Genomic DNA, 25,137 nt, shown 5'->3' with positions numbered 1-25,137 from the left:
CATGCGACATGTACACCCTCAAGTTCTTTTTGGGGGTAGAATTGTGCTCATAAACTAACGTATAGTTAGTGACAGCAGTAGCTCCTTCAAAGCATCTGTGAAGGGAAAAAATATGGAAAAAAATATATAATTCCTTCTCCCATCTGCTTCTAAGGCAAAGTTAAGAATTTGGTTTCCAGTAGAACAGGGGAAAATCATTTAAAGCAGAAGATAATCATTTGCAAGACGTAAGACCTAGAATGAGACATTTTTGGCAGTTAACATCAGATATGAAGTCAGATCAGATAAACAGTAAAGATCCTGATGAAAGCAGGACACAGGATGTTGAAAAAAAAAAAATCTATTGTGTTGGTACATTTAGGAAACGGCACACATGGAAGATGCAGGGTGATGTAAAAAGCCAGACAACCAGAATAAAATGAACAAATATTGACTGATTGGTTGGGAAAAACAGGTTATGCGGTAGAAGCAGTGACTTTTAAAGAATCGGATTTGTTTTTGCAAGAGTAGAAAAGAGACAGCGGTGAAAAAAGGAAGGATTTGTAAATTGTCACCATCTTAAATCTTTTTTCACCATTTAAAGGGCCCAAACCAGCTCCACCTTTTAAGAAACACAATGTGACCATATCCACAAACAAGCAATAACAAACCTGAAAAAAAGGACAGCCTAAGGAAAAAAAGAAAAAAAAAGAAAATAATGAGATAAAAGATAAAAGAGAACAAAAGTGGCAGTGGCGTAATACTAAATCACTCCTTTACAAATTGCGACCCATTCTCTTCAAACAACCCTCAACAGCTAAATAATGAATCCAAAAGGAGATTCCTTTCAGTGAAGGCCAGCTTTAATAGGCTTTTGAATGAACACTGTACACAGACCTACAAATGGCTGCTCATGGTGGACGCCAGAGGACAAAGACAATGGGATTAAAGGCAGGAAGAGAGCTTATTGGTGGGAAGAGCATGAATGGAAAAATAGGCATAAGAGACTAAAGTCCTCATTTTACTGAATCGTGTGAAGTCAAACTCTCAAAAAGAACTACTCTACGGTTACAGAGGCTTTGTGAGAAAGGCATACGGTCTCTGCACACAACCAGGATTTCACTCAAGGTCAAGGGCTTGAGGGTTGGGACAAAAGGAGGGGAAGTCAGCATTAGTTTAAGGAGATGCAGATGTTGAAACTTTGTTGTTGGGAATTAGATCTACTCTTCTTGTAAATTCGACTTTCGCATTATCCAACCGGAAATTAAGTTTCAGATAAACTCTTGAAGTGCCAAAAGTTAAATGCCGTTAATGTCATTCTGATCTAATGTCTTCTTGGCCTTTAGCAGTGCCACACATACGTTTTCAGTCAATCGTTCAGGGTTGAACACCTTTTCTATGGAAAGACAGCATGCAGTAATGTAAAGCCAGAATTCAAAACATCCTAAACAATTCTTCATTCATCAGACTAAGACCCATTTTAAAAGCACTTGAATAGAACAGCCTCATATTTCCATCCAAGGTCTAAACTATCGGATGTTACCTTTAACGGATTAAAGGAGACGTACTGTGGCATGTAATATGACATGTTTAGTGTTGGTAATCAGATATTTCTGACTTTAGACAAAACCAGGCTTGTTGCTTCCCTGAACTGTTTCCTGTCGTGCTGAGCTGAAAGCCTGCTGGCATTAGCTCCGGCGCCCAACCCGTTGCTTTACTTCAAGGGAGCTGATCCACAGCAGCTGCCGGTCCACCATGAAATATTTCAAGAGTGTATTTCGACTACTGATGTTTTGATGATGGCTGCAGTGCAACAATGCAGGCAGGGTTTCCACTTGAGCAAGAATGAAGTCTCAGTTGCCACTGACTTCTTGTGCTTCTCCAGAGCAACAATCTGGTTGTTAAAATCCCACAACCATTGCAACAAACAGTTGGGACTCAGCTAAGATCTATGGCTTCAGCATAAACCTAACTCAAAGTTATTCACACCATTTTTACCAACAAGTTTCCTCTTACGGGGAGAAATAGCCTTTTGAAATAGCCCTACGGATTCCCGTCTTTAATCTGAAGAGGTGTCTAGAGATTAGGGTGATGCTAGGGAGGCCTTTCAACTTTAAAGGCTTGACCAGCAAAGATAAAATCGACAAAACACCAGCGGAAAAATGCAAAAAGCTGGTCAGCAGTCGTATGGTGAGATAAGATCTCTGTATGTCTTTTTAAGGTAAGTCAAATCTAAAGGGACGTAACTCAGACTCGAGGGCTATTTTTGCTGAGTCTTTCCTGTCCATCTGTGCTAAACTTGTTGTTTTTCTCTATAGGCGATTAAAGAGGGAAAGCACCAGAAAACACAGACACCAAAGGACTCTTTGTCCAGCAGCGTCAGAAAACAACACTTTCACTCTTTCCTCCTTTGTCTCCATACCTCCTACATGCACCAAGCTTTGAGCATGAATCTTCCCCCCTGCCTCTGGCTTTTTAACAATACTTTGTCTCTTTGCACCATCCCACATGTCAGAATACCACAGAGGGACGCCATGAGCCTGTCCTATTATCTGGCTCGCTCTCCATCTCCAACACCCGCTCATCTGTCTATCACTTCTTTTTTTCCCCTCTTCATACGTCACTTCCTCATCATCACTTCCATTCTGCCCTCCATCCATTCATCTCCTACACCAGTGACCTCACCCAGCGCCCACATCACAGTGACTTCATCAGACAACAGCTGCGGTCAAGGCTGCAGATCTGGGTGTTGGTGAAGACAATCAATGCCGCCACCGTGTCTGGCTGATATCTTCTGGACAACAGAAGATATGAACCAAGTCAGTGCTTCAGCTCACATCACCATCAGTATCATGTCAGGGGGAGCCATGTTGTGGGAAATGAAAATGGTGTCACTGCTCATGGTCAAATTAAATGTCAACATGAAAGAAGCTGCAATAAATATTAGTGGACACTTTAAGTACCATGCGTTCAGGCTCTCTACCCTTTTAGACATAATGGACTTGTTTGTTGAGGATCGCTGATGATTAATGCAGCATAAAATGCTTTAGGAGGTAAAGTGGTGGTAATGTCATTACAAAACTGCCATGAGTTAGTTAATTACATTTGTAATGAAATCACAACAGTAGGATCAACACTGTTAGGTGTTTATCACAAGTCATGTCAGGAGTTATATCACATATTTTCCTACTTCTGTGATACACCAAACATGTGAGTCATTGTTTTCTTAAAATAGAACATTGAAGGCAGATGCTCACTCCCCATTGACTACCCAAGCAACAAAGCAATAAAAAAAAAACTAAATTAGCGGCAACTGACTGCAGGCATGGCCAAGGGCTTTGGGCTTTGTCACCCTTGGCCCTGAATAAGCCAGCGTTGGAACAAAGAGCTGTTTTAGATAGTTCGACTATTCATAGTCAGTCATAAAACATTACTTATTTGAACCTAATGCACAGATTTATATTGATTCATATTTTGAACAATGTTCTATGGTCCACATCCATCCATATTTCATTGTGTGAAAGGTTTGGTTTACCTTGGACTCTTCTGTCCTTTGTCATTTAGGCTGAAATTGAAATATATCAGGTGTAAAAGTGATGTCTAAATGCAAACTCATTTTAAACATAATTGAATTCCTAAGTGTAGAATGGGGTAATCTTAAATTAAGGACCTCGCAATCTCTAAAATAGTCTACTCAGTGACCTACACAATCACATGCATGTATCAGATGTGCAAATGTTTTAAATAGGACCAGGACTTTTCATGTGAACTAGAAATAGTTTTACTGCCATTACTTCTTTATCACAAGCGCAAATTAAACTACATTTCTTATCCCAGAGAAATTGTAACAGCAGAGAGTTACCTATTTTGAGTGCTTTTTTTATACTTTGATCTTTTGGGGTAAATAAAAAATGTTTTTATGGAAACTATTCTTGTGTCTCCTATGCCTTTGCTGCTCCGTTATTCATGCTGTAAAAATTAATAATTTTTCATGCAGACATTTTGACTAATTTTTTAAAACTTTTTGGTTATTAATTTCCAAGAAAAAATAGAGGAGAGGGGTTTCTCTTGAATGACAATAATTGAGATTGACTGTAGGTAACTGAACTTGAATTGGATTATTCTTACGCAACTTTTCTTGAAATGATGTTTCAGTGAACTGAGGTTATATGAAAATAAACTGGATTGTATAGACTGGGTTATTATGGCTTCCCTTTCAAGTAGATTGCTTTATTGGATCCTGTTTCAATCTCTTGACTTGAAGGTCAGCAGTATAGCTCTACATGCTCAGCCGGTCCCTTGAGAAAGCTGGCCAAGAGACTCATTAAAAGGATATTACATTTCAGGTGGTCTAGATCCATGCAACCAGTCTCTGTGGTTACTAAGCCTCTGATGTTGAGTATCTCCTGGCACCCTAAGACTTTTTTTATCTTTACTTTGCTTTAAGCACAAGTAGAATTGCTTCAGTTTAAAAAGGTAATGCAGTTTTTGTTTTTATTTAATTACAGCATCTTTATTGTTTTCCAGAGCTCTAAAGATACACATGATAAACCTGCAGATTCAACCAGGCATCATCTTTTACTAAATAAGTAGACTGCCATCTGCTGTACAACTTTCTGAATTACATTCACGGTGCAGTTTTAACCCAAGTTTGAAAAAGTTTTACAATCACTAATGTTGTTTGCTTAAGAAAAGTGACTCAGGTGAGACACATTCCTTAACACTACACTAAGGAGTGGTGGGTCTTCACAACTGTTTCTGTGCAGTTGGTAGTTGCAGAGTTAAAACTCCAACCACCAGATGCACCACAATATAAAGTCATGTGGAAATTTAAGTACTTTAAAAACAAAAAAAAGACTTTTTTTTTTTACTTGTAAAAAAAAATTAAGTAAAATCATATTGGAAAAAAATAAAGTAACATTTTTCTGGCCAATACACACTGTAATCCTGACCAAAGTCTTAAACTTGGGAAGCGTTACAGGTATTGTGAAACAGGTATTCCCCCCCCACTCAGCTCCATCAGATTATAACCCTGTTGTACATTGAGCTTTGAATGTGACTAAGAGAGACAGCAGAAAGACGGAGAAGAAAATGTAATTTATTCAAAAATTACTCAAATTCTAACAGGTCTTGCCTCAGCTCATCACAGGATAAAAACTATCATCCTGAAAATCCATCTATGGTTTGGAAATGAATTCTGATTTTGTAAATCTCGCTTCCCATATGTTCCCAAACATTTGTAGAAGGATTTAGACAACAGGAAGATGCAGGTCGATTCAAAAAAGGATGCCACTCACTTGGAAGAAGTCATTTGCCAGATGGGAGTTATGAGGATCCTCAGTCAAAAGAAATGCTCACCGCAGCAGACTTGCTCCGGTGCTCCTGCAAAACATGACGTTCCATTATTCCCCTGAAGGAGAAAGTTCCAGTTTCACAATAGTCTTCTCCACTGTGATGCATTGGAAATACCTGAATTGGAACCTGCTTGTCATGTCATGATCACTGGAGATTTGTCTAAGATTTTTCTTCCACCTTACCATGTTTTGTTCTTCCATTCAACAAACTGCTCTGTTTGGACTGTGGAGGATGTATGAGCTTTGAAGTCTTTGTTTTGTTCCTTAAGGACTTCTCTTACAGATGCTGTCTTATGGTCTGATGAGCTGCCTGTGTTTTCATGGACATCCAGTTTGACCCTCCAGCTAAGTGGAGATTAACTTTTTGGAGGGGTTGCGAGGGAATTTAGCATTTCTGTCCCATAAACCCTCTTAAGAAGCGACTGTCTCACTGTCTCCAACCTCATTCATTTCAAAATATCTTTATTTGCCTGTGATCCACCAGGAACTAAAAGCAAATACTTGGAATTCCTCCTCAGTGTTAAGATTTTGTTCAAAAGTGACAATTACAAAAACAACAAACACTAACAGTTTCAACGCAACGTCCTACTTAAAGATAAATGTCCAGTAAATGTAAAAGGTTTAGACATATTTAAGTGTATGTCAAGTGCATTTTAACTTTTTAAAAGGTTTTTGAAGCGCTAGTAGTCTTTATTAATCTGTAGCTGGGCAGAGAGAGGGATGAAACAATGCAAATGACCCAGGGAATCAAGCCAGGGATATTTGCAGCCTTTGTATGGTGGTTCTGTTCTACCACTGAGCCATCTGAAGTAAAAACAACTTTCCAACTCAACCTGGCTCTAGGTGAAGTGTAAGCAGGCATGTAACAAGCCCTCCATGTTAGATTGCGAGTTAATCACGATTCCCCATATCGTTTGGCTAGCTGAGCTCACATTCATTACCCACACCCAATTGTGATTATTGCCCATCCCGTCAAATTAAGAAATCACAAACAGAACCTGCCTGACAAAAAAATAATATAAAAACATGTCATTCCCTAATCCAGAGGTTCAAAAACTGTGCCAAAAACATGCCATTGCAGGGGGGCGCGGGAAGCCGTCTGGATGAAAACAAAAAAGTCAAAAAAAAACACATGAACGCTGTATGCGCTGGATTTTTACCTTAGAATGGCCAACTCTGGTTATTCCTCTGTCAATTTGATACAATTTGATACTTCCACACTTCCCATATCTGTGTCCTCTGTCACTTTTATCAGCAGTTAAAACTGTTTAATCCGTTAACATGTGGTAACCCGTTTTTCCGAGCCGCCTTCAAATGCAACATGAGCGCTACGACGCTGGGTTTACACCTGCTGTGCGCTACGCAGGTGTGTGTTAGAATCATGGCAGCAAACCAGCAAAATACAAAGAACTTTTCACAGTTTTCCCCCCAAACTAACAGGTTGAGTACAGCGGTTGGATACAGGTAATGTTAACTAAAAGATGACTAGCTAGCTAATATCAATGCAGCACCTTAAGCTTGTTAACAAGTAGCTTGTAGGCTACTGGTGTTGTCTATGTTCAGCTACGTACATTTATTTTGTAGGTAAGACACGTCGTTCAACCAGACTCACCTTCGTATCTGTGAATGTATAACGAGGCGTACGTCTTAAAACTTTTCTCCAGCTCACTTGTTGGAGCTTCGGGTCGATGTACATTGTTAACTTGTGCAAGCACTGTCAGCACCGAGCGTAAATTGCCATTTTCAATCGACCAGAAGCGACCGAGCCGCTTATCCCCGACCACGGAAGCTGACGTCCATAGGCTCTTTGGGCGCCTTCATGACGTGGAGAAGGCGGAGCGTAGGAAAGAGTAGGAGCTTCTTAAAGAGATAGATTGGGTCCAATTTCAAGTTGTCAAATTTCTTTTCTTTTATAAAGACAAAAAACTGAACAAATTGTATTTCATTAAAAATTGTAAATTATTTTTATTACATCAAATCAATCTCTTTTTTAGGGAACATCAGGTGTATTTTGTTCATTCTAAAAAAATAATGCACGTTTATGCAGCTACTATATTAAAAATCTCTACCTGAAATTAGGGTTAAGACAACCATAGGAATACAGTTCAGCTTTATACTCAACCAAGATGTAACAAAATGACCCCTAAGGGTATAAATAAATTCCGCTGACAAAAACACAAAAGTAAATCACTTATAGCCTCACAGCTATTAGATTTAATAAGAAACTTTGGTACCTCTGTAAAGGTAAGATGTCATAGAATGGTTTTCTGGTGTCAGCACCATTGTAGCTTTGACCCTGCCTGAAATATTAGGGACAAATACAAATATTTGCATTTTTTTAACCTCGCCAAATTTCTTTGAAATAAACATTGAAACACTACCAAATAGTATTGTAACACAAAAAGTAGTACAGACTTTAAATCTAAATGTTGTGTAAAGTATACCAATTTGGACTCAATCAGATGAATCATATTTATTTTAGAATGGTATTAGTGAGAAATTTCTTAGGCGGAGAGGCCATTTTGGCACATTTATCCAAAATGTCACCAAACTGTGCCAAATGTGTTTTTTACATCAATACTGGGGGTTTGTTAAAATTAAATAGCTTATTACCACCTAATGACACTTTCTACATATAATATAACCATTGGTCATGACATTTACCCCATTTATATGCAAAATGTACCATTATGCACAGTGTAATATGTATAATAATGATGATGTGAAAGCTCTTTCTTTGACTCCAAATAGAAAACTTTTATTGAAACAAGATAAAACAGTCAAAAATACTTTTTGAATAATTTAAAAGAGCAAATAAACAATTTTGAAAATCCACCACCACCATCACCACCAAAAAATGGACATCTTACCTCAAAGAAGGTGAAGAATCATGAGAAGTGGGGGAGGTGGGGGGAGGTTCAGCGTCACCCGAGCTTGATGGTTCGGCTTCCACTCGACTATAAATAAAAATAAAGTATTTGAAGAATTAGAGGTTTATTACAAAGTAATGAACCAAAGTAAACATGAAATCCTTACTAGTAAAATAAAACATATTTTAGTAAAACATAAATAAACAAATAACCACGTGGTTTTACTTCCTGCCGTTATTACAAGCATATAATCACTGAAATAAATAAATAAATAAATAGAACCAAAACATCAAATATATTGTGTGAAATTGCGGCGGAAAACTTACACAACACCGAGATCAAGTCTGTCTGCTGTGTCCTGCTCTTCCTCTTCCTCCTCGTCCGAATCCCACCAGCTATCAGAAGCGTCTTCCAGCTCAACATCGCTCCGAAATAGTTCTTCCAGCGCCTCCACATCGGACACTTTCCTCCGCGCCATTGAGAGAATTTTTCCAAGATTTAGCTCCACTCCTAGCAAATCGAAAAACCGTTGTTGTTCAAAAGCCTCTAAATCGTCAAGTTTCTGCTGCTATGATCGATTTATCATAAATAAATCAAAACTGAACTCACGGAACCGAGATAACTCCACGTGCTCAGACTCCCGTATACCACACATGCTTACGCACGGAGAACGCTTGGAGAGCGCAAGAATTACGCATTCATTTAGATGGGGTTCCGGAAAATACGTTATGATTTTGCGTAGCCGACATCTTGTGCCATACTCTGAGAGTCTTTCCACTCTCACGTGAAGCCATAAAATGGCCGTGATGATCAGCTGATCGGGTGTTTTCCAGGCAGTTGCGTCATCGCCCGAGGACCTTTAAATCTCATCAGCTGTTTTTAAATAGCTCTAAAATCTTAACATTTTGGGCAAAACCTTTATGCGGAATAGTTTTTGAAAGATTAAAGCCTCTTTTAGCGGATAATAATAAAAAAAAATGTAAAGGCACACGGAGCCTTTGTTTACAGAGCGAGTCGAGGTCACATGGCAGCTGGAACCCTCGGAGGGTCCGTCGGGCTTAACAGGTTAAGCTTGTTAACAAGTAGCTTGTAGGCTACTGGTGTTGTCTATGTTCAGCTACGTACATTTATTTTGTAGGTAAGACACGTCGTTCAACCAGACTCACCTTCGTATCTGTGAATGTATAACGAGGCGTACGTCTTAAAACTTTTCTCCAGCTCACTTGTTGGAGCTTCGGGTCGATGTACATTGTTAACTTGTGCAAGCACTGTCAGCACCGAGCGTAAATTGCCATTTTCAATCGACCAGAAGCGACCGAGCCGCTTATCCCCGACCACGGAAGCTGACGTCCATAGGCTCTTTGGGCGCCTTCATGACGTGGAGAAGGCGGAGCGTAGGAAAGAGTAGGAGCTTCTTAAAGAGATAGATTGGGTCCAATTTCAAGTTGTCAAATTTCTTTTCTTTTTATAAAGACAAAAAACTGAACAAATTTGTATTTCATTTTAAAAATTGTAAATTTATTTTTTATTACATCAAATCAGATCTCTTTTTTTAGGGAACATCAGGTGTATTTTTGTTCATTCTTAAAAAAATAATGCACGTTTATGTCAGCTACTAGTATTAAAAATCTCTACCTGAAATTAGGGTTAAGACAACCATAGGAGATACAGTTCAGCTTTATACTCAACCAAGATGTAACAAAATGATCCAATCTGCAGATCACGACCAGTATTTATTGCATGATTTTGTTTCAAACACAGTTTTATAAAATTAGGATTCATTTTAGTACAAAGAAGGGTTTCTGTTTCATTACAAATGAGGCGTGTCAAAAATTCAGCAGCAGTCAGCAAAATCACAGCAGCCTCGTCACAGGGGTTTGTTTGGAAGGATTTGCTCAGAGGTGTTGGTTCAGCCACAGCACGGTGTTGAGGAAGCAGTCAACCTGAGTGTCCACCCTGGACAGAGAGTGTCCGTCCTCTGGAAACCACAACAACCTGGAGAGAGAAATGAAACGGCAGAAGTCTAAGGGTCTGGGCCACCATTTTAGGTTTTTATGCTGCTTGCTTGTACCTGACAGGTGAGCCTCTGCTCTTCAGTACTTTGTAGAGCTCTAGACCCTGATGAGGAGAAACTCGTCTGTCCTTCCCACCCAACATCAGTAGCACTGGTGCTTTGATCTACACACATTAAACACAATGACATTGACTTGATAAAGGTCAGGTAAACTCTTTCTTCCCGTAACTAGAAGTAACTATAATTCAAAAATCCTATCTGTTGATGAAAGTAATGTTTTATAGCGTCTCTAAACCTCGAAACTGTTATGTGAACATTTTTATGTTGGAGATTAGCACCCTCTAGAGGGCATTTTTGGTAATACAGGGAGCTTTTAAATGTTCAATAAATCATGTTAAGAATTGCTACTGAAACATTTGACAATAGAAATTAACTTCTGGCCTAAATAAGGTTATTTATCTGTTTCTTCAAAGCTGTAATATAATAAAGTGTGTGTTTATATGAGTCTTACCTGTGCTGCATGTGTGATGGGAGACTTCAGTAACATTGCAGCCAGGGTTTCAGCATTAGGGATGTTGTCATATGAGAACTGAAAGCCTGCGCTTGTGTATCTCCTGTAAGCAGGAAGACAGAAAAACAAAACTCATGTCATAAAGTGACTATTACAGTCCCATGTGAAAGTATCCCCACCCATTGAGCTTTTGAAGAGAACAAACTTACACAATGTTTTATTTCCCTTTCACTTAATTTGTGTTTTTATGTGCTCATCCAAAAAAGAAATCCAACAAAACCAACAAAAACGGAAGAGGCCCATGAGGTGTGAATACTTTTTCACATCCCACCAGTGCTGCTGTGAATATTGTGCACAGGTTTTCTCACCAGTCCACTATGTCACTGGTTCCCAGTAGCGTAGCGGCGTTAATGACCGGATTCCTGGCTGCGCACGCTCTGTAGGAGTCTGGGTACTGACCAATCAGATGACAGGACAGGAAACCACCATGGGAACCACCAATCACAGCCAAGCGTTTGGGATCGAGGGTTTTGTCACTTTGGAGCGAAGCCATAACAGCCCGCTGTATTACAGGGTGAACACAGACAAGATTAATTTGATGGTGTTAAGGTGAAGGATCTCTGTGTTGTGACAAACACTCATCTGCTAGAACATCAACACTTCGCTCATCATAGGTTTATTTCAAGAGACACACAAGGAAACTTGATACCTGAACATCTTTTACATCCTGACTCCCAATCTGACCAATCAGGGATAAAATGCTGTCTTGTCCGAATCCTGTGGATCCCCGATAGTTCACTGGATGGAAACAGAAAAAAAGGCAGAGCGATGACAGCTGAATTACAAAGGGATCAAATACTTGGAACCCCAAAAAAAATAATACAATCTGGTTATGATTGTGATCGCTGGCATACGATGTAATCCAAAACAGATATTTAAAGTAAACTTTTAAAGTGCAGGAAAAAAATCCAGGCTGACATTGCCACAACTGATACACACAGCAACTTTACACACATGGGATCTTTCCAGGTGTTTTCCTCATACACATCTGTAAGCTTATGAAAGTCGCTATCTGTGTGTTTCTGGGAGAATTTCTGCAAACGAGCAAGGAAACAAAATATCTCACCCATAAGCACGGCAAAGCCCAGTTCAACCAGTCCAGCGGTGGTGCTGTTCCACTCTGCAGGGAACTGGGAGTGAGGGCCACCTAAACGAGCAAGGCATTATTCTGGGTGTTTATATGTGCCGTTTTGCTATGTGAATATTACCCATGCAAAGCCAAAGAGAGGTCCAGACCATGGATGAAGACAACTACAGGTGTTCCGGTTTCACAGAAGAGACGGGACGGTTTGACCAAGATGGAGCCGAAATCTAAACCAGCTGTTTAGAAAACAAACAATGAAGAAGAACGAAGAACAGAACTTACTCAAACATTTGGTTTTTTTGAAAGTTTTTTTATTCTAAACCTTGCAGGAATTCACAAGTGGGAAAATCTCAAATGTTTTTTGTTATATTATTGTTCATATTAATGATCCAGCTCTTAAATGTGCAGTAACATTTATTAAAAAACAAATATGTTTTTTTTTTTTTTTTTACATATTTGTTAAAACTGTTACCATGTCGTTCTTGTATGTCCTGAGACAGATAATCTGTCCATCCAGGTTTGACAGATTACATCACACGTTTACCATGTTACTCCCCAAGGAAATCTTCTAATGAGACAGAAGCTGAAAGCTCACGGTAACGTTGGTTGTCCTCGTCTGATGTAGGTTTGACATCAAAGATCGTCCAGAGGTAATCAAACGTCGTGACGGGCTGCTGCAGAGTTCTCCAGGTTACAGTCTCGTCTGCTGATGGGAGGAATCCCACCCTCTGCACACACCAGAGCAACACATTACCTGAGCAGGAAAACCCATTCGTCTGGGTTACATGATGTAGGTTGGTGTCGGTGTGTGTGTGTGTGCGTGTGTGTGTGTGTGCGCAGTGTGTCTGACCAGCGTGGGAGGCAAGTTGGGGCTGGAGCAGCAGACGACCATCAGGTCTCTTTGGACTGTCAGTAGCTTCCAGCTTCCATAAACCTTAGAAAGATCAGAGACGTCTGCAGCTGAAATGCAGGAAAGACAAAAAAAAATGTCAAACTCATGTATTAAATCCTTCTACTCCACAACTGTGTGCAATTTATTTATTTATTTATTTTTGCTCTATTACAGTAAATCTCAATAAAACACACTTGACATTAGTAGTTGTAATGTGACCAAACGTGGAAAGGTTTGAATACTTTTAAAAGATGTATGAGTTTATGATACATATATAACAACTGCACTGTCAAAAGTGTTCTTCCAATTTTATAGAGTTCGCAACGCGGGGCTTTTATTTTTAAATGTCATACCTTCCACCTGTCTCTGGTGTTCTTGGTGAAGATGAGACGAGGAATGAGGAGGAGGAGAAGGAGGAGGATTTGGAAAGTAAGAGTCGGCAGGAAGAGGAGGGGCCGAATTTTGGGCAAAAGGAGAAGGAGGAGGTGGAAGAACAGGAGACAGAAGAGGAGGAGGGAAGAGAGGGACAGCTGGTGGAGGAGGTGGTGGTGGAGGTGAATACAAACACCAATAAGGGGATGGAGGGGGAGGAAGGACAGGAGTGGGAGGCTGGGAGGGAGGAGGAGGGAAAATGAAAGATGGAGATGAGGACAGAAGAGAGGAAGGGGGGGGAGGCGGAGGAGAGGACGGACTCTTACTATCAGAGAGGGAAGAGACTTTCTTTGTTCCTCTGTCCACCATGAAGACATCCTGACAGAAAACACAGAGCATTTTAACTGCTAATGACTCAAAATCAAACACAACTCGCTTTATTTTGAAAGTATGGCATGAATATCTTCTTGTTGGTTGCAGACAGCTGTGAGCGTTACCTTCCAGTTTCTAACGGCGCTGCTGAACACGACTTTCTGACCGTCTGCAGACCAGCAGCGGGACGGCAGCGCTTCATACACGCCCGCAAATTCACCTGGAACCACCAGAAATGTACAAGATTACTAATCCAGATATAATCTAGATGTTAATTAATTAAAGCTCCAACCGTTTAGACCAACGCGTTGCACTGAGTGGGTCTTCATTGGGTGGCCTGATCGACCTTTAACCCACCAGTCTGAGGTCTGCTGATCACGTCCAGCAAGGTTGAGGTCTTCCCACTGCTCAGGTCCAGCTGTGCAGGTTTAATATTCAACTGTTAACGGACAGAAAACACACAGAGAAGTACGAAACAACCCAAACACACCCCACACCTGCTGCACACTGAGGCACTGGTTGTGAGGCCCAAACACACTGCCCTGCAGGTAGATCAACGTGGACCCATCTGGACTCAGCCTGGGACAGGACACGGAGAGGTTGTCCCCCGATATACACTCTGGGACAGGAGAGAGGAGGGTGTAGATCGCAGAGGTCAAAGGTCAGACGATCAGAGACGAAGACGTTAATAGAGACGGAGGTAAAGGTCTCACCACAGCGTCCATCCAGGCTGAGTCTGAATAAAGCCGACCTGGAACACAAGGAAGATTTTAAAAAAAAGGGAACAGAGACGGTAAACCCTAATTTCTCTACATCATGCTTTAGATACATTTCTGGAAAGGTTTTGAAAAATTGTTTGAAAAAATAAGACAGAGAAATGAATAATCCACGCACAATCCTGGGATTTTTTAATTTAACTGAATTTATTAAGCTACGATCGAGAGTCAAGGCAGGAAAATATTAGAATCGATTCCAATCAGGAAGTAAACACTTACGCCAGGCTTTTAGAATAAAACACACTCTGAATCCTCCTGGTAAATACTTGGTAGTGTGAAAAAAGTTTCCATATCAACAGCAAAGAAATATTCTAAAGCGAGGGATAGAAGCAGATGTATTTCTAAACAGCAGACGCTCTTTAAGGGTTTTTTTTCTCATTTCTGTTGATGTCCAATATAAATATCTAAAGACATAAAGGACATTTTACTACTTTGAGAAGCTCCCAATCTTCCCCCAGCCTGTAGCTCGATCATTTATACATGTTCTCGTGTTAAATACTTAAAAGTTCAAGATATAAATTAGATTAAAGTGATAAACTACTTTTTGTCATTCTTCTTCACTCTAGGTGTGTGTAATAAAGTCTGAAACCTGCGGTTGGAGCAGAACTTCAGTCCAAGTCTGAAAGGTTCATGGTACCAGCCGACAAAAAACACAGCCTGGCTGCCGGGAGCCCACAGCGCCTGAGGAAAACATTCATATATTGGTTAACCATCAGAAAATAAAGTTTCTGCTGTGATTAAAAACATCAGTGATGAAGAAGTGAGGTTGGCGTCTCTCCTCACCTGTCCAGGTGAGACGTCCTGCGGGACGCCCTGCAGCACATGGACCTCACCATGATGCAAATCCACCACACAGAGCACTGGGACACTCTTACTGGTCAGAGCCTCGCCCCAGTCCTCACAGTACACGCTCCTGTCCTGTGTGGACACAAAGACATCTCCGTACAGCGAACTCGATATAGGGGGGGTGTTTCCGTGGCGATGTCTGTCAACCTTTCTGCTCGCGGATTCTCCAGAGCGCGTTTCTGCCGACGAGCTGCGGCTACGCTCAGCTACGAACAGCAGCTTGCTCTCACACTCTGACCAGGACAGGCAGCCGAACTGGGCTGGACGCACACAGCGAGATATGAGGGACGTGTCAAAGTACCACACTCACGGACGATGCTCAGTCCGATCTCTTACTGTCGTCGTACACTCTGCCGTGGATGTTCAGGGCCGACAGGTTGAGGCTTTTCCTGAGGCCGTGTCGGTCCCAGATCTGAACAGGAACGAGAACAAGCAGCAGCTTATTGAGATGTTAAAGCGTTTAAAGCAGGTATCGTTCTTACCTCTAGGAGCTGCTGGCTGCCCGTCTCCCTGACAACAGCCCTCAGGCCACGAATTGGCGACAGTTCACTCAGTAACCTGAAGAACAGAAATGAATTACTTCTGCAAAATAGTCACCATTGTCATCTGAAGAAAAACAGAACTGGAACTGCCAAGTTATTGACCTAAAGTTGATTGAGCTTATCAATCACAATTGACCAATGATTAATTGATAAGTGGCCATTTTCTCTTCTTTCCATGACACGATGGACTATGTTTTTCATCATTTAGAAAACAAAACACATTTTTATATTTTAATCATTTGTGGTTGAGAAGTTCACACTGCTTTATCAGGAAGCGCAGATGAATGAGTCACATGAAGTGCATTTTCCATCTCATGCCGAACTTTGGACTGTTTCACTTTCCCGTTCTGGTATGGCTCCACCACCTTTGTTTCTGCATTAACTGGCTGGGATTAAGGATGTCCAGTCGCACCATCTTCTGGATGGCGGGCACACAACAACACTAAAAGTGGGTCTAAGCAGATATCATCAGTTATTCGACTGGGACTCATTTTAAGCGATTATCACAAGTCAATTAATTGTTTGCATCCCTAGCCGAGCCACATCTCCTGTGCCGGCAGTTTTTCACAATAACTATTTCCGTGTGCACAGCTTGAACACAAACATTGCTCCTTTGTTTTTCACTTTTTATAATCCCATGCATGGTGAAAAAGAGAATGCATCTTCTATTCTGTAAGATCTGGTGGATCGTTGAATCATTGTTTGTGCCGATTACAACAAATTGTATAGCCTGTAGGCTGATATAGTTTTAAAAGTATAGACATTTATTCTTGCCTAGTAAACCTCAATATTTACTTTTCTTTTATGTAAAGGCATGGGTCAATTCCAGTTGAGCAAGAGGGAGGAAACATTTCTGCAGTGTTAAGTCTTTGAAGCTTAAAAGCAGTCTGCTCTGCCTGACTAAAGTATTTTGTTTCACTGAAGGTTTTATAAAGCTACAATCATTCACTTCAGGAAGTCTTTTATTCCAGCAGCTATCACTCAAACAAATGAAACATTTGTACAGGTTTTATGGTTAAGGTTTAATAGCAGCTGTAAATCTAACTGAGGATGAAACAGTTGCATTAAAGCAAGCACCACTCACTCTCCAGACAGAGGTGAACATGGCCCAGGTGGGAGGACGGTCCTGATGCTCTTGTGGTTGTTGCTGTCAGCGATCAGAGTCCACTGCTGTGAGTAGCGAAGTCTGGAGTTTCGGACCAGGTCAGTCTGGATCCACTCTGCATGTGTACACAGTAAAAAGTTTGGATTTGTTAAAATGGGCCTCTGGCAAAAGGATTAGATCAATTTATGTTACACAAAGGCTTTATTTTGTGTCTCTATAATTGTTTGCAGGAATGTGATAGTTACAGTATCATTAATGTCCTCAGGCGAAGGGAGGCAGATCTGCAAAAACTTTACAATGTAGAGATCTGGGAAACAGCTCAACAAAATAGAAATGGCTTAATCAAAGTCTGGACGTAAATCCTATTGAAATGTGACCTTAAACAGGTTTACATGTACAAATATTCCTCCACAGCAATATGCCAGTTATCACAAACAGTTTATGGCAGATGTTGTCAGTAAGCATGGCCCAAAAAAGTTATTAGATTTATGGGGTGAACATTTTTCATAGAGAAAAATCTGTTAAATTGCCAGTTTTTATGGTAAGATTTGATTTCAGCAAAGTGTTTAAAAATGTAATTAGTTAATTTTATTGTTAGGATTATTTTAAAACAGAAGAAACATGACGGCTTTAATAATAACTAGAACATTTCTGAAGAACTTTAAATGGGGCTTGCCAAAGTGTGCCCGTCTGATGCTACAAATTATCATCAATGCTAAAGTAAGCTGCAATGTACTCAATAGCATGCAGAGACTCACAAACATGTTCAGTAACATGGACTTACTCCATTATGTATGTTAAAATTAGTTTACAAGTTAAAATGAGCCAAATTGCTAACATTAGCCTAAATGCTGTCACTAGCATGTTATTTTACATTTTCTTCCTCCATTCAGTATACCAAGTGTGACTAATAAATAAGAAAAATAGATAAAAGGCTAATGCTAATGGGGAGCAGTGAAATGCTAATATTTGTGCTAATGTTGATATACCTCCTTTCTGCACAGTGTATTAACCGACAAAAGAGATGTAACTTCTATCATGAATATAGATTAGCCAAAAACCCTATAAATTACGATGAAATACTGCTACTTTTACTAGCCACCAGAAGTAAGACCCATAATCGTTTCCCCAGTAAGCCTCTCATGAAAGTGGATAGAATGTTCAGTTCCAATGGTATCAATGACATCAGCAGTGATGCCATCACTCTATGATATCACAAGGGGATTTCTCTCTTGAATGTAGCTGGCAGACAGGATTTTCTCTGATCTGCTCCACAGTTCTATCGCGACAGATCACCCTTCAGAGCACGTTCGACGTTCAGAGAAGCAAGAAGTTACTAGAATACAAATATGAAGCAACAACAGATTGTTTGCGAGCATGAAGCTTTTCCAGCTAAGCTTTCATGGGTCGACATGGTAGACCTCAACATCCAAGTTGACTACAACGCTGTCATTTTCCCTGTTGAAGATGACAGCCCCATTGAGCCGGAAGTTGAATCAGAGATCCAGGGGGAATCAAGTCCTTCCGGAAACTTTGAGAGACCAACATCTTTTGAAGTCAAGCAGGAAACAACACCCTCTGCTGGCTTCAAGATCACCTCCTCAGTGGAAGACGTGGCAGAGACTAGCCAACACGTCAAAGATCTGACTAAGCAGGTAGACGATCTTAAAACAGAACTGCAGAGAAAGAATTTTGAACTCCATCAGGAAAGAGACAGAAGGATTACATGTCAGACTGAAGTCAAAGCCCAGCAGGAGGAGATTCAAAGACTGCAAAAACTGTTGGAAAAAGAACGTCACCAGCAAGTCAAACGTGAACAAGTTTCTTGCTCTACCAAAGTTACAACTGACAAGACCGTTCTTCAACAGCTGGAATACTTCAAGTGGGAGGCTGTAAAATACGCCTCCCACAATAAAGGTCTGATTGAAGTAATGATGGAAGAATACCGAGTGAGACTCAAATATGAGGAGCAGCTCAAAAGTCACTCTGAGCAAGCTTCCAAATTTAAGGCTCAGGAAGAAATGGTGAAAGCTCTGCAGGGTCAGGTTGCGGACCTGAAGGTGGAGTTAAAACTTGCTCTAGAAAACCATCCTAGAGTCTCCACCCAACCACAGGTCCCCCTGCAAAGAGAAGGCTCCCCACAAACAGAGGAGACCAAGGATAGACAGACCTCCAATCAACCAGGGAGGTCCGAAGAAAGACAGACCTCCAATCAACCAGGGAAGTCTGAGGAAAGATGGGCCTCCAATCAACCAGGGAGGTCCGAAGAAAGACGGACTTCCAATCAACCAGGGAGGTCCGAAGAAAGACAGACCTCCAATCAACCAGGGAGGTCCGAGGAAATATGGTCCGAGGAAAGATGGACCTCCAATCAACCAGGGAGGTCCGAAGAAAGACCGACCTACAATCAACCAGGGAGGTCCGAAGAAAGACCGACCTCCAATCAACCAGGGAGGTCCGAGGAAAGATGGACCTCCAATCAACCAGGGAGGTCCGAAGAAAGACAGACCTTAAATCAACAAGGGGTCTCCACTCACAGCCTGGCTCAGCCTTTGCACCAACCCAAGCTCAGGTTGCAAACAGAGGAGTCCACGGAAAGCCAAACCTCCGCACAAACATGGAGGTCCGAGGAAAGACAGACATCCATGCAATCAACCACCACTGGTTGCATGGAGGGTCTTCATGTTGGCGTTGGCAGGAAGGCCAAGAAGCTAAGCCCGGCTCGGCCTTTAAAGCGACCCACACCCAGGTGGCACTAACCTAGGTCATTATCCAAGCCCAGGTTTTGCTAACACTTTGCATTATGAAATTTTGAGGCTTTGCACAAATATGGCAAAGCCTCAAACTGTTTAACATCCATCATCATCATTTTAACTGTTTAAAAAGTTCCTTATTCATCCATCATCTTAGATGATGGATTAATATTTGTTAAACAGTTGACAATAAAATACGAAACAGAGAATTTGTGAAAATTCATTTGGCTCTGCTACTGTCTACAACTACAACCAATCAGAACCAAAAGACAAACTTTTGGTTCTGATTGGTTTCTAATGTGTTGAATGTGTCTCAGCATACTCAACATATTAGACTACTAGTGTACTGCGGCTATGCAATTGGCAGAAAAACAACCTAACATTATATCATCATTATTTATAGAATGATTTAGAAAACAAAATTCTATACAGGCTGGTCAAAACTATTTCGACCCAAATTAGAACTTTGCATTAATTTCCTTTCATTTTAGTAGCTGCGATTTTGCCTAACCCAGACATTTTCCCTAACCCAAACCAACACTAGTCTATTCCTAACATTAACTAAACCTTAATTCACATCTTACCTCTAAACATTACCCCTGACCCAAAGTAATGAATCCATCATATTAGGACAAGACTTTGGTCCTAATATGGTGGACCTAATATGACACTGGACATATAATGGTGTGTTCACACCAAACACATTTTGACCGTCAGGCGCATCTGGTTTACATTCAAACTCTATGTGGAGGCGCGTCGAGGGCGGTTGTGGTGCTCTTCGAGCGTCTAGCGCAGCGCCATTTGAACAGTTCGAAGCATTTGACACGTCCAACGCATCCAATACTTCACATAATCTTTGAATATAAAGCAGACTTGCCTGACACTCAAAACGTGTTTGGTGTTAATGCACCATTAGAATGTTTAGGTCCTATCAGTGGCGCAAAAAGTGGGTATGCAGCGCATGCAACGCATAGGGGCGCAGCACCAGAGGGGGCGTCAAAATCCCGTCTGGGGGAGTGGGGGGGGGCGCCAATTTATGTTTTCGCATCCACCTGAATAATGTGTAGTTGCACCACTGGTTCCTATGGTAACAATGACATCAGTGATGACATCACTCTTTGATGCATCAAATGAATCTCTCTCTTGAGTGTAGCACACAGACTGTTTTTTCAGACCTGTTCCTTATAAGTTAACTTGTAGGTTCCTGTGACTTTTAAGTTATGAATCGTCTACAGGAGCATTAAAATTATTTGAAGGCACAGAATCAGCCTAGTAGGTTCACATTCTCAGGTGAGAGACTCACCTGGTATAAAGTTAATTTTTCAGTACTGGAATTGCACCGAGGATAAATTACTTTAATCAAAGCATGTCATGAATATACGTGCATATATTCCATCAAGTACATAGCATAATAGTTTTTTGTTGCTTTTTCCATCACTAAATGATATAACCTAAACAGCACTATTCAGAGATCCAATGAGTTTATAGCAGCAGCCCTGATGCCAACATCTCCAGAAAACATATTAAAGATTGTAGCATGTGTTACACACATCAGGGCTGGTGTCGGTGCAACAGATGTTGATTTTCCTGTAAAAAGTCTAGAACAGGTAGGAGTGATGAGGCAGAAACAAATCTGTGCTTCACTAATCCTCCTGGAATCTGTTCTGGTTAAATATTTAAGATTTCCAAACACCACCATATCTGATCTTTCTTCAAAATAATCATTGTGTCCACGTTATTTTCTTTGTCATTCTAGACAATATACTTATTTATGTAATAAACAGTTTTAGATCCTTTAATACAAAGGTATCTTCGTCACACACTTAAGTCTCAGAATAACCCCCTTCTGCTGCTGCATAAAAAATATGCAATATATTTGGAGGGGGAGGGGGGGTTCCCTGTACACCAACATTTTCCTAAACATGTCAATAATACTTTCCAACAACTACCAGAACCATTTTATTTCAAAGCTGATAACTGACGGTGTATTAAGCAATCTGTACATATAAACAGATCGCAATTCAGCTCCTGCACAGTAGGTTTATATCTCAGCTAACTAGAACCGCTGTCGCTCTTTTTCCTCCCAGGGCCCGATGGTTCAGTTGCTATGACAATGGTAAATAAAACGCAAAAGGAAAAGGTCTAGTAACGGAGTGTTCCACCATGTCTGTAGTAGTTCTAAAGAGCAGCTCAGAGGGGCAAACAAAAGTCTACGTCTATTTTGAGTGGCACTGTTTTGTGTCAGACTTTTGTTTTGAGTTGAATTTGGCTCGTTTTGTGTTAACTATGTCGCCACAGTTACTCGAAATGCCAACAAAAGCAATTGCTCCCCACATGAGATCATTTTTTCAACCTTCATACTAAGGATTTTAATTCACACTCAAAAATTCAGAGAAATAATAATTTTATGTAAGCAAACAATGCAGTCACAGGAAATGTGTATTCTTCCCACAATGCATTGTGAGACCTGTCACTGTGCCTGTTTATGAAACTACTCACTGCCTCTCTCTGGGCCCCATTGCTATGGCAATTGATTATCCACCATCCAGCCACCTTGGCTGGCTCTCTCTGTCAAACAATATGCTGGAGACAGAGTTTCTATACTTGAGAGACACCCAGCGACAATATCAAGATTACCATTGTCCAATGACTGAAAAGCTTGCCAGATCCATCACCATGTTTCTATAACTGATCATCAGCTGAACCCAATTCTCAAAGAAATTCAGCTCCAGACTGACGACTATAAACTTCGCACATGGTGTTCTCACTCACGGTCTGAAATAAAATAAAACAAAAAGGCAGTGGGTAATTGTTTATTTCTCGAAAATTTTCAAGCTTCATACCAAGTATTTTAATTCACATTAAAAAATTCAAAGAAATACAAAATTTATGTAAGCAAAATATGAATAGTCAGGAAATATTTATTCTTCCCACAATGCATTGTGAGACCTCTCTTTGAGCCCATTTGTGAGACTACTCACTGCCTCTCTGGGACCCGTTGCTATGGTAATTAATAATCTGGACCTGGGCTCACTCTCTCTGTCAGACAGTTTGGTGGAGTCATTCTATACTTGACACTCAACGTCGGTCTGAAGGACCCTGACAAAAAAACCATAATCTCTAGCAACATTTTGAAAACATTTTAATATTATATCTTATATTATTTTTTAATCTAATATAACTAATTTGAGGGGAAACGATAATAAAAGCTAATATTATCACTTACCTGAGAGGATTATTGAGGCTTTTATTTTGAAATTTTCATTAAACTTCATTTGAAATGGCCACACTAATCCCATGTGTAATAGTAATTGGGTTAAATCAGTTATATAATGCTCAAAACAGGAGTAGTTCTCAATACCAACCAAGTCATCCTCTCTAGTAACAGACAGTTCCTCCATGTTGTAGTTCTGACATTCTTCTCAACCCCCTGTTAATAACTGAGTGTTCAGACATAGTTGGAACTACAATGATGGCGTGTTTGTAGTCCTAAGGAGCTCCTCTGTAATTCTAAGCAACTCCTCTGGTGTGTTCCGTTGCTATGGTAATTAATTCCCTGCACCTGTTGGTGGCACAGAGGGTGAGAGAATTCTCTGTTTAAAACAAGCCTCTCTCTCACAAAAACAGCACTTCGAACAACTCCTTCCCGTTCAGGAACCGTAACACGTATTCGAAAACCGTTCAAAGCGTATGAGAGGTTTATTTGTCTTCTCCGATATTCTCGCGTTTCATATCTCTACCTCACTCACAGTATTAACAGCGATGAGAGAAATATGATGTGCGCTCAGGTCTGACATTTTTCAGAAATATATGGGAAAAGATAGGCCTGAGCGTGAGTTTATCCTGTTGCGCCACATCGGTCGAAAGCACCTGGAGAGAAAACCGTAAAACATTTTACCGGAGCAGGAATGCGTATCTACCTCCTGACCGACTTTTAGGCAAATCGGGCGATATTTGTGGGCGTGAGGGCGAGTTAGAAATTATTTTGGGGTCATAAATCCACTCTCTCCCACACTCTAGCGGAGAGGCACTCACACTCTAACTTTTCGAAAAATTGAAAACTTTAGGTCGCTTGGAGACAAGTTGCGGACAATCCGTAATTCGTATCGACGTACCGTCTTCACTTTAGATAAGATGACGGGCGTATCTACAAACTGAAGTTTGAATGGAATTTCTACATGAATTTATGATGACACAGTTATTGCTCAAAAATAGGGTATTTTTAGGATCTCGCTCCATTAAAATGAATGGGGTTTTTGGGGGTCTTCAGACCCAATTTGTGTTGCCGTGGTAACTCCGAATCCCACCAGAAATAATATCTCCCCTCCCGTGATCCGAGCCGCAATTTCTGATACCACATTTGTGGGGGTGCACGCAGCGGTTCGGGCCGCATTAACGGTGACGGAAGAAAAATAAATATTAATATAGAGACATTCTATTAGGTGAAGAACAAACAATAGGTGCCTGCCATGCAATGCATGGAGGCTCCCTATGCATTGCTATGGGCAGGCCCCAATAATAATAATAATAATAATAATAAAAGAGTAACAATTGTACTACAGTTATTACTTATTTATTTATGCAGCTGACTTTAATCCATTTAGTTCCAAATGTGTAATTAACAAATAAATAGCGTTCACCATCAGTGGAAGAAGTCTGTGTTAGCTGCAGCTAACTCACCTGCTGTCACGGTGTAGATCCGGACTTCCGGCAGCTGCTCCTCGCTCACATGAGCTGAAACTGGAGCAGCCAGGCCGCTGACCTTTCCGTACAGCCCGGTGATTTGGTCGGAGTCCATCCGCGTCTGCGGCACCACACACCGCTCACTATAAAACACCAGGCTCGGCTAACAAGCCTGATAATGGCACCGTCGTTGCATGAAAGTGTTACTCCTCAGGAGCAGCAGCCAAATGCCTCTATTGCAGACCAAGAGTTAAGCGCATCCCTCGGTCAATGACTTGAGTGCTTTTCATGAAGCCGCTTCAACGCCAAACCCGAATGATTTTTGCTCTACCTGCGCTACGCCTCCATGTTGGGACTATACCACCTTGCTCAGTTCAAAGTGGATGTAGTGATTAAAGTAACCACAAGGAGGCAGCAGAAACACCAAAATAAAAGCATTTTCCTTCTGTTAAATATAAATATGGGCCACTGCTAAAATGGTAGTGGGACTTTACTTGGAAATGTATACTTTTCCCGGAAAAGACGCGTTGAATTTTCTCTATTGAATACATTTTTATTATGCTAATCCAATAAAACATTTGTTTTAAGTCCCCACCTCCCATTTTTCCATGTGGTCAGTATGGACTCTGTATGAACATTAATTAAAAAGATGATGCACTAAATAATATCCATAATTTCAGATCAAAAGTCAAGATAAAAACCTTTAAACGCTAATACAGCGCATTCTTTGATTTTTAAAACCATAGAAAAAGTATGACTTTTTAAATTCGCACACATATTAGCGTTATGCTGACTTTACCAAGAAAACTTACTAGTTTGAAATCAATGCAACATTTCAACAATTTGGAATAACTAAAAACAATTTGTAGATGAAGTGCTTTTTATTTCATTTGATTCCCTCCAAGAAGGATTAACATTCTCACT

At 40.6% G+C, this 25,137-nt stretch overlaps 2 protein-coding genes across 5 annotated transcripts in view; both read right to left on the bottom strand.

Annotated features, from left to right (window-relative positions):
• The window catches only part of sema3b (sema domain, immunoglobulin domain (Ig), short basic domain, secreted, (semaphorin) 3B), a 127,662-nt gene extending 120,572 nt beyond the window's left edge, over window positions 1–7,090 (bottom strand). The window contains exons 1-2 of one of the 2 annotated variants that reach the window (XM_081608830.1): window positions 6,946–7,090; window positions 5,277–5,361 (exon numbers count right to left, since the gene is read on the bottom strand). The gene's annotated coding sequence lies outside the window, so the exon portion shown is untranslated. The remainder of the gene's footprint in view (window positions 1–5,276; window positions 5,362–6,945) is intronic. The other variant, XM_081608831.1, reaches the window with a different exon arrangement.
• Window positions 7,091–9,917: 2,827 nt separating this feature from the next.
• Window positions 9,918–24,601, bottom strand: apeh (acylaminoacyl-peptide hydrolase). Of its 3 annotated transcripts, XM_008423835.3 has the most exons (22): window positions 24,211–24,600; window positions 16,757–16,892; window positions 15,613–15,688; window positions 15,467–15,542; window positions 15,278–15,390; window positions 15,068–15,202; window positions 14,874–14,965; window positions 14,222–14,259; window positions 14,006–14,127; window positions 13,866–13,926; window positions 13,634–13,728; window positions 13,463–13,514; window positions 13,118–13,138; window positions 12,723–12,832; window positions 12,468–12,600; window positions 12,025–12,108; window positions 11,855–11,935; window positions 11,438–11,526; window positions 11,097–11,290; window positions 10,729–10,831; window positions 10,275–10,381; window positions 9,918–10,198 (listed from the first exon to the last, which is right to left on the bottom strand). In XM_008423835.3, the coding sequence occupies exons 1-22, from the start codon at window positions 24,326–24,328 to the stop codon at window positions 10,099–10,101; spliced, it is 2,136 nt and encodes a 711-aa protein (XP_008422057.2). In that variant the 5' UTR covers window positions 24,329–24,600; the 3' UTR covers window positions 9,918–10,098. The 3 variants fall into 3 exon arrangements, with proteins under 3 accessions (XP_008422057.2, XP_081464953.1, XP_081464954.1); XM_081608827.1 differs by having other exon boundaries at window positions 15,068–15,390; window positions 24,211–24,601; XM_081608828.1 differs by lacking the exon at window positions 13,118–13,138 and having other exon boundaries at window positions 15,068–15,390; window positions 24,211–24,601.
• Between the last annotated feature and the right edge of the window lie 536 nt (window positions 24,602–25,137).

Source organism: Poecilia reticulata, chromosome 7, assembly GCF_904066995.2.
Source record: "Poecilia reticulata chromosome 7, P_reticulata-male-v2, whole genome shotgun sequence".
Classification (NCBI taxonomy): Eukaryota; Metazoa; Chordata; class Actinopteri; order Cyprinodontiformes; family Poeciliidae; genus Poecilia; species Poecilia reticulata.
The sequence above is the reverse complement of the archived record's forward strand: the minus strand, read 5'-3'. Positions and strand labels throughout refer to the sequence as shown.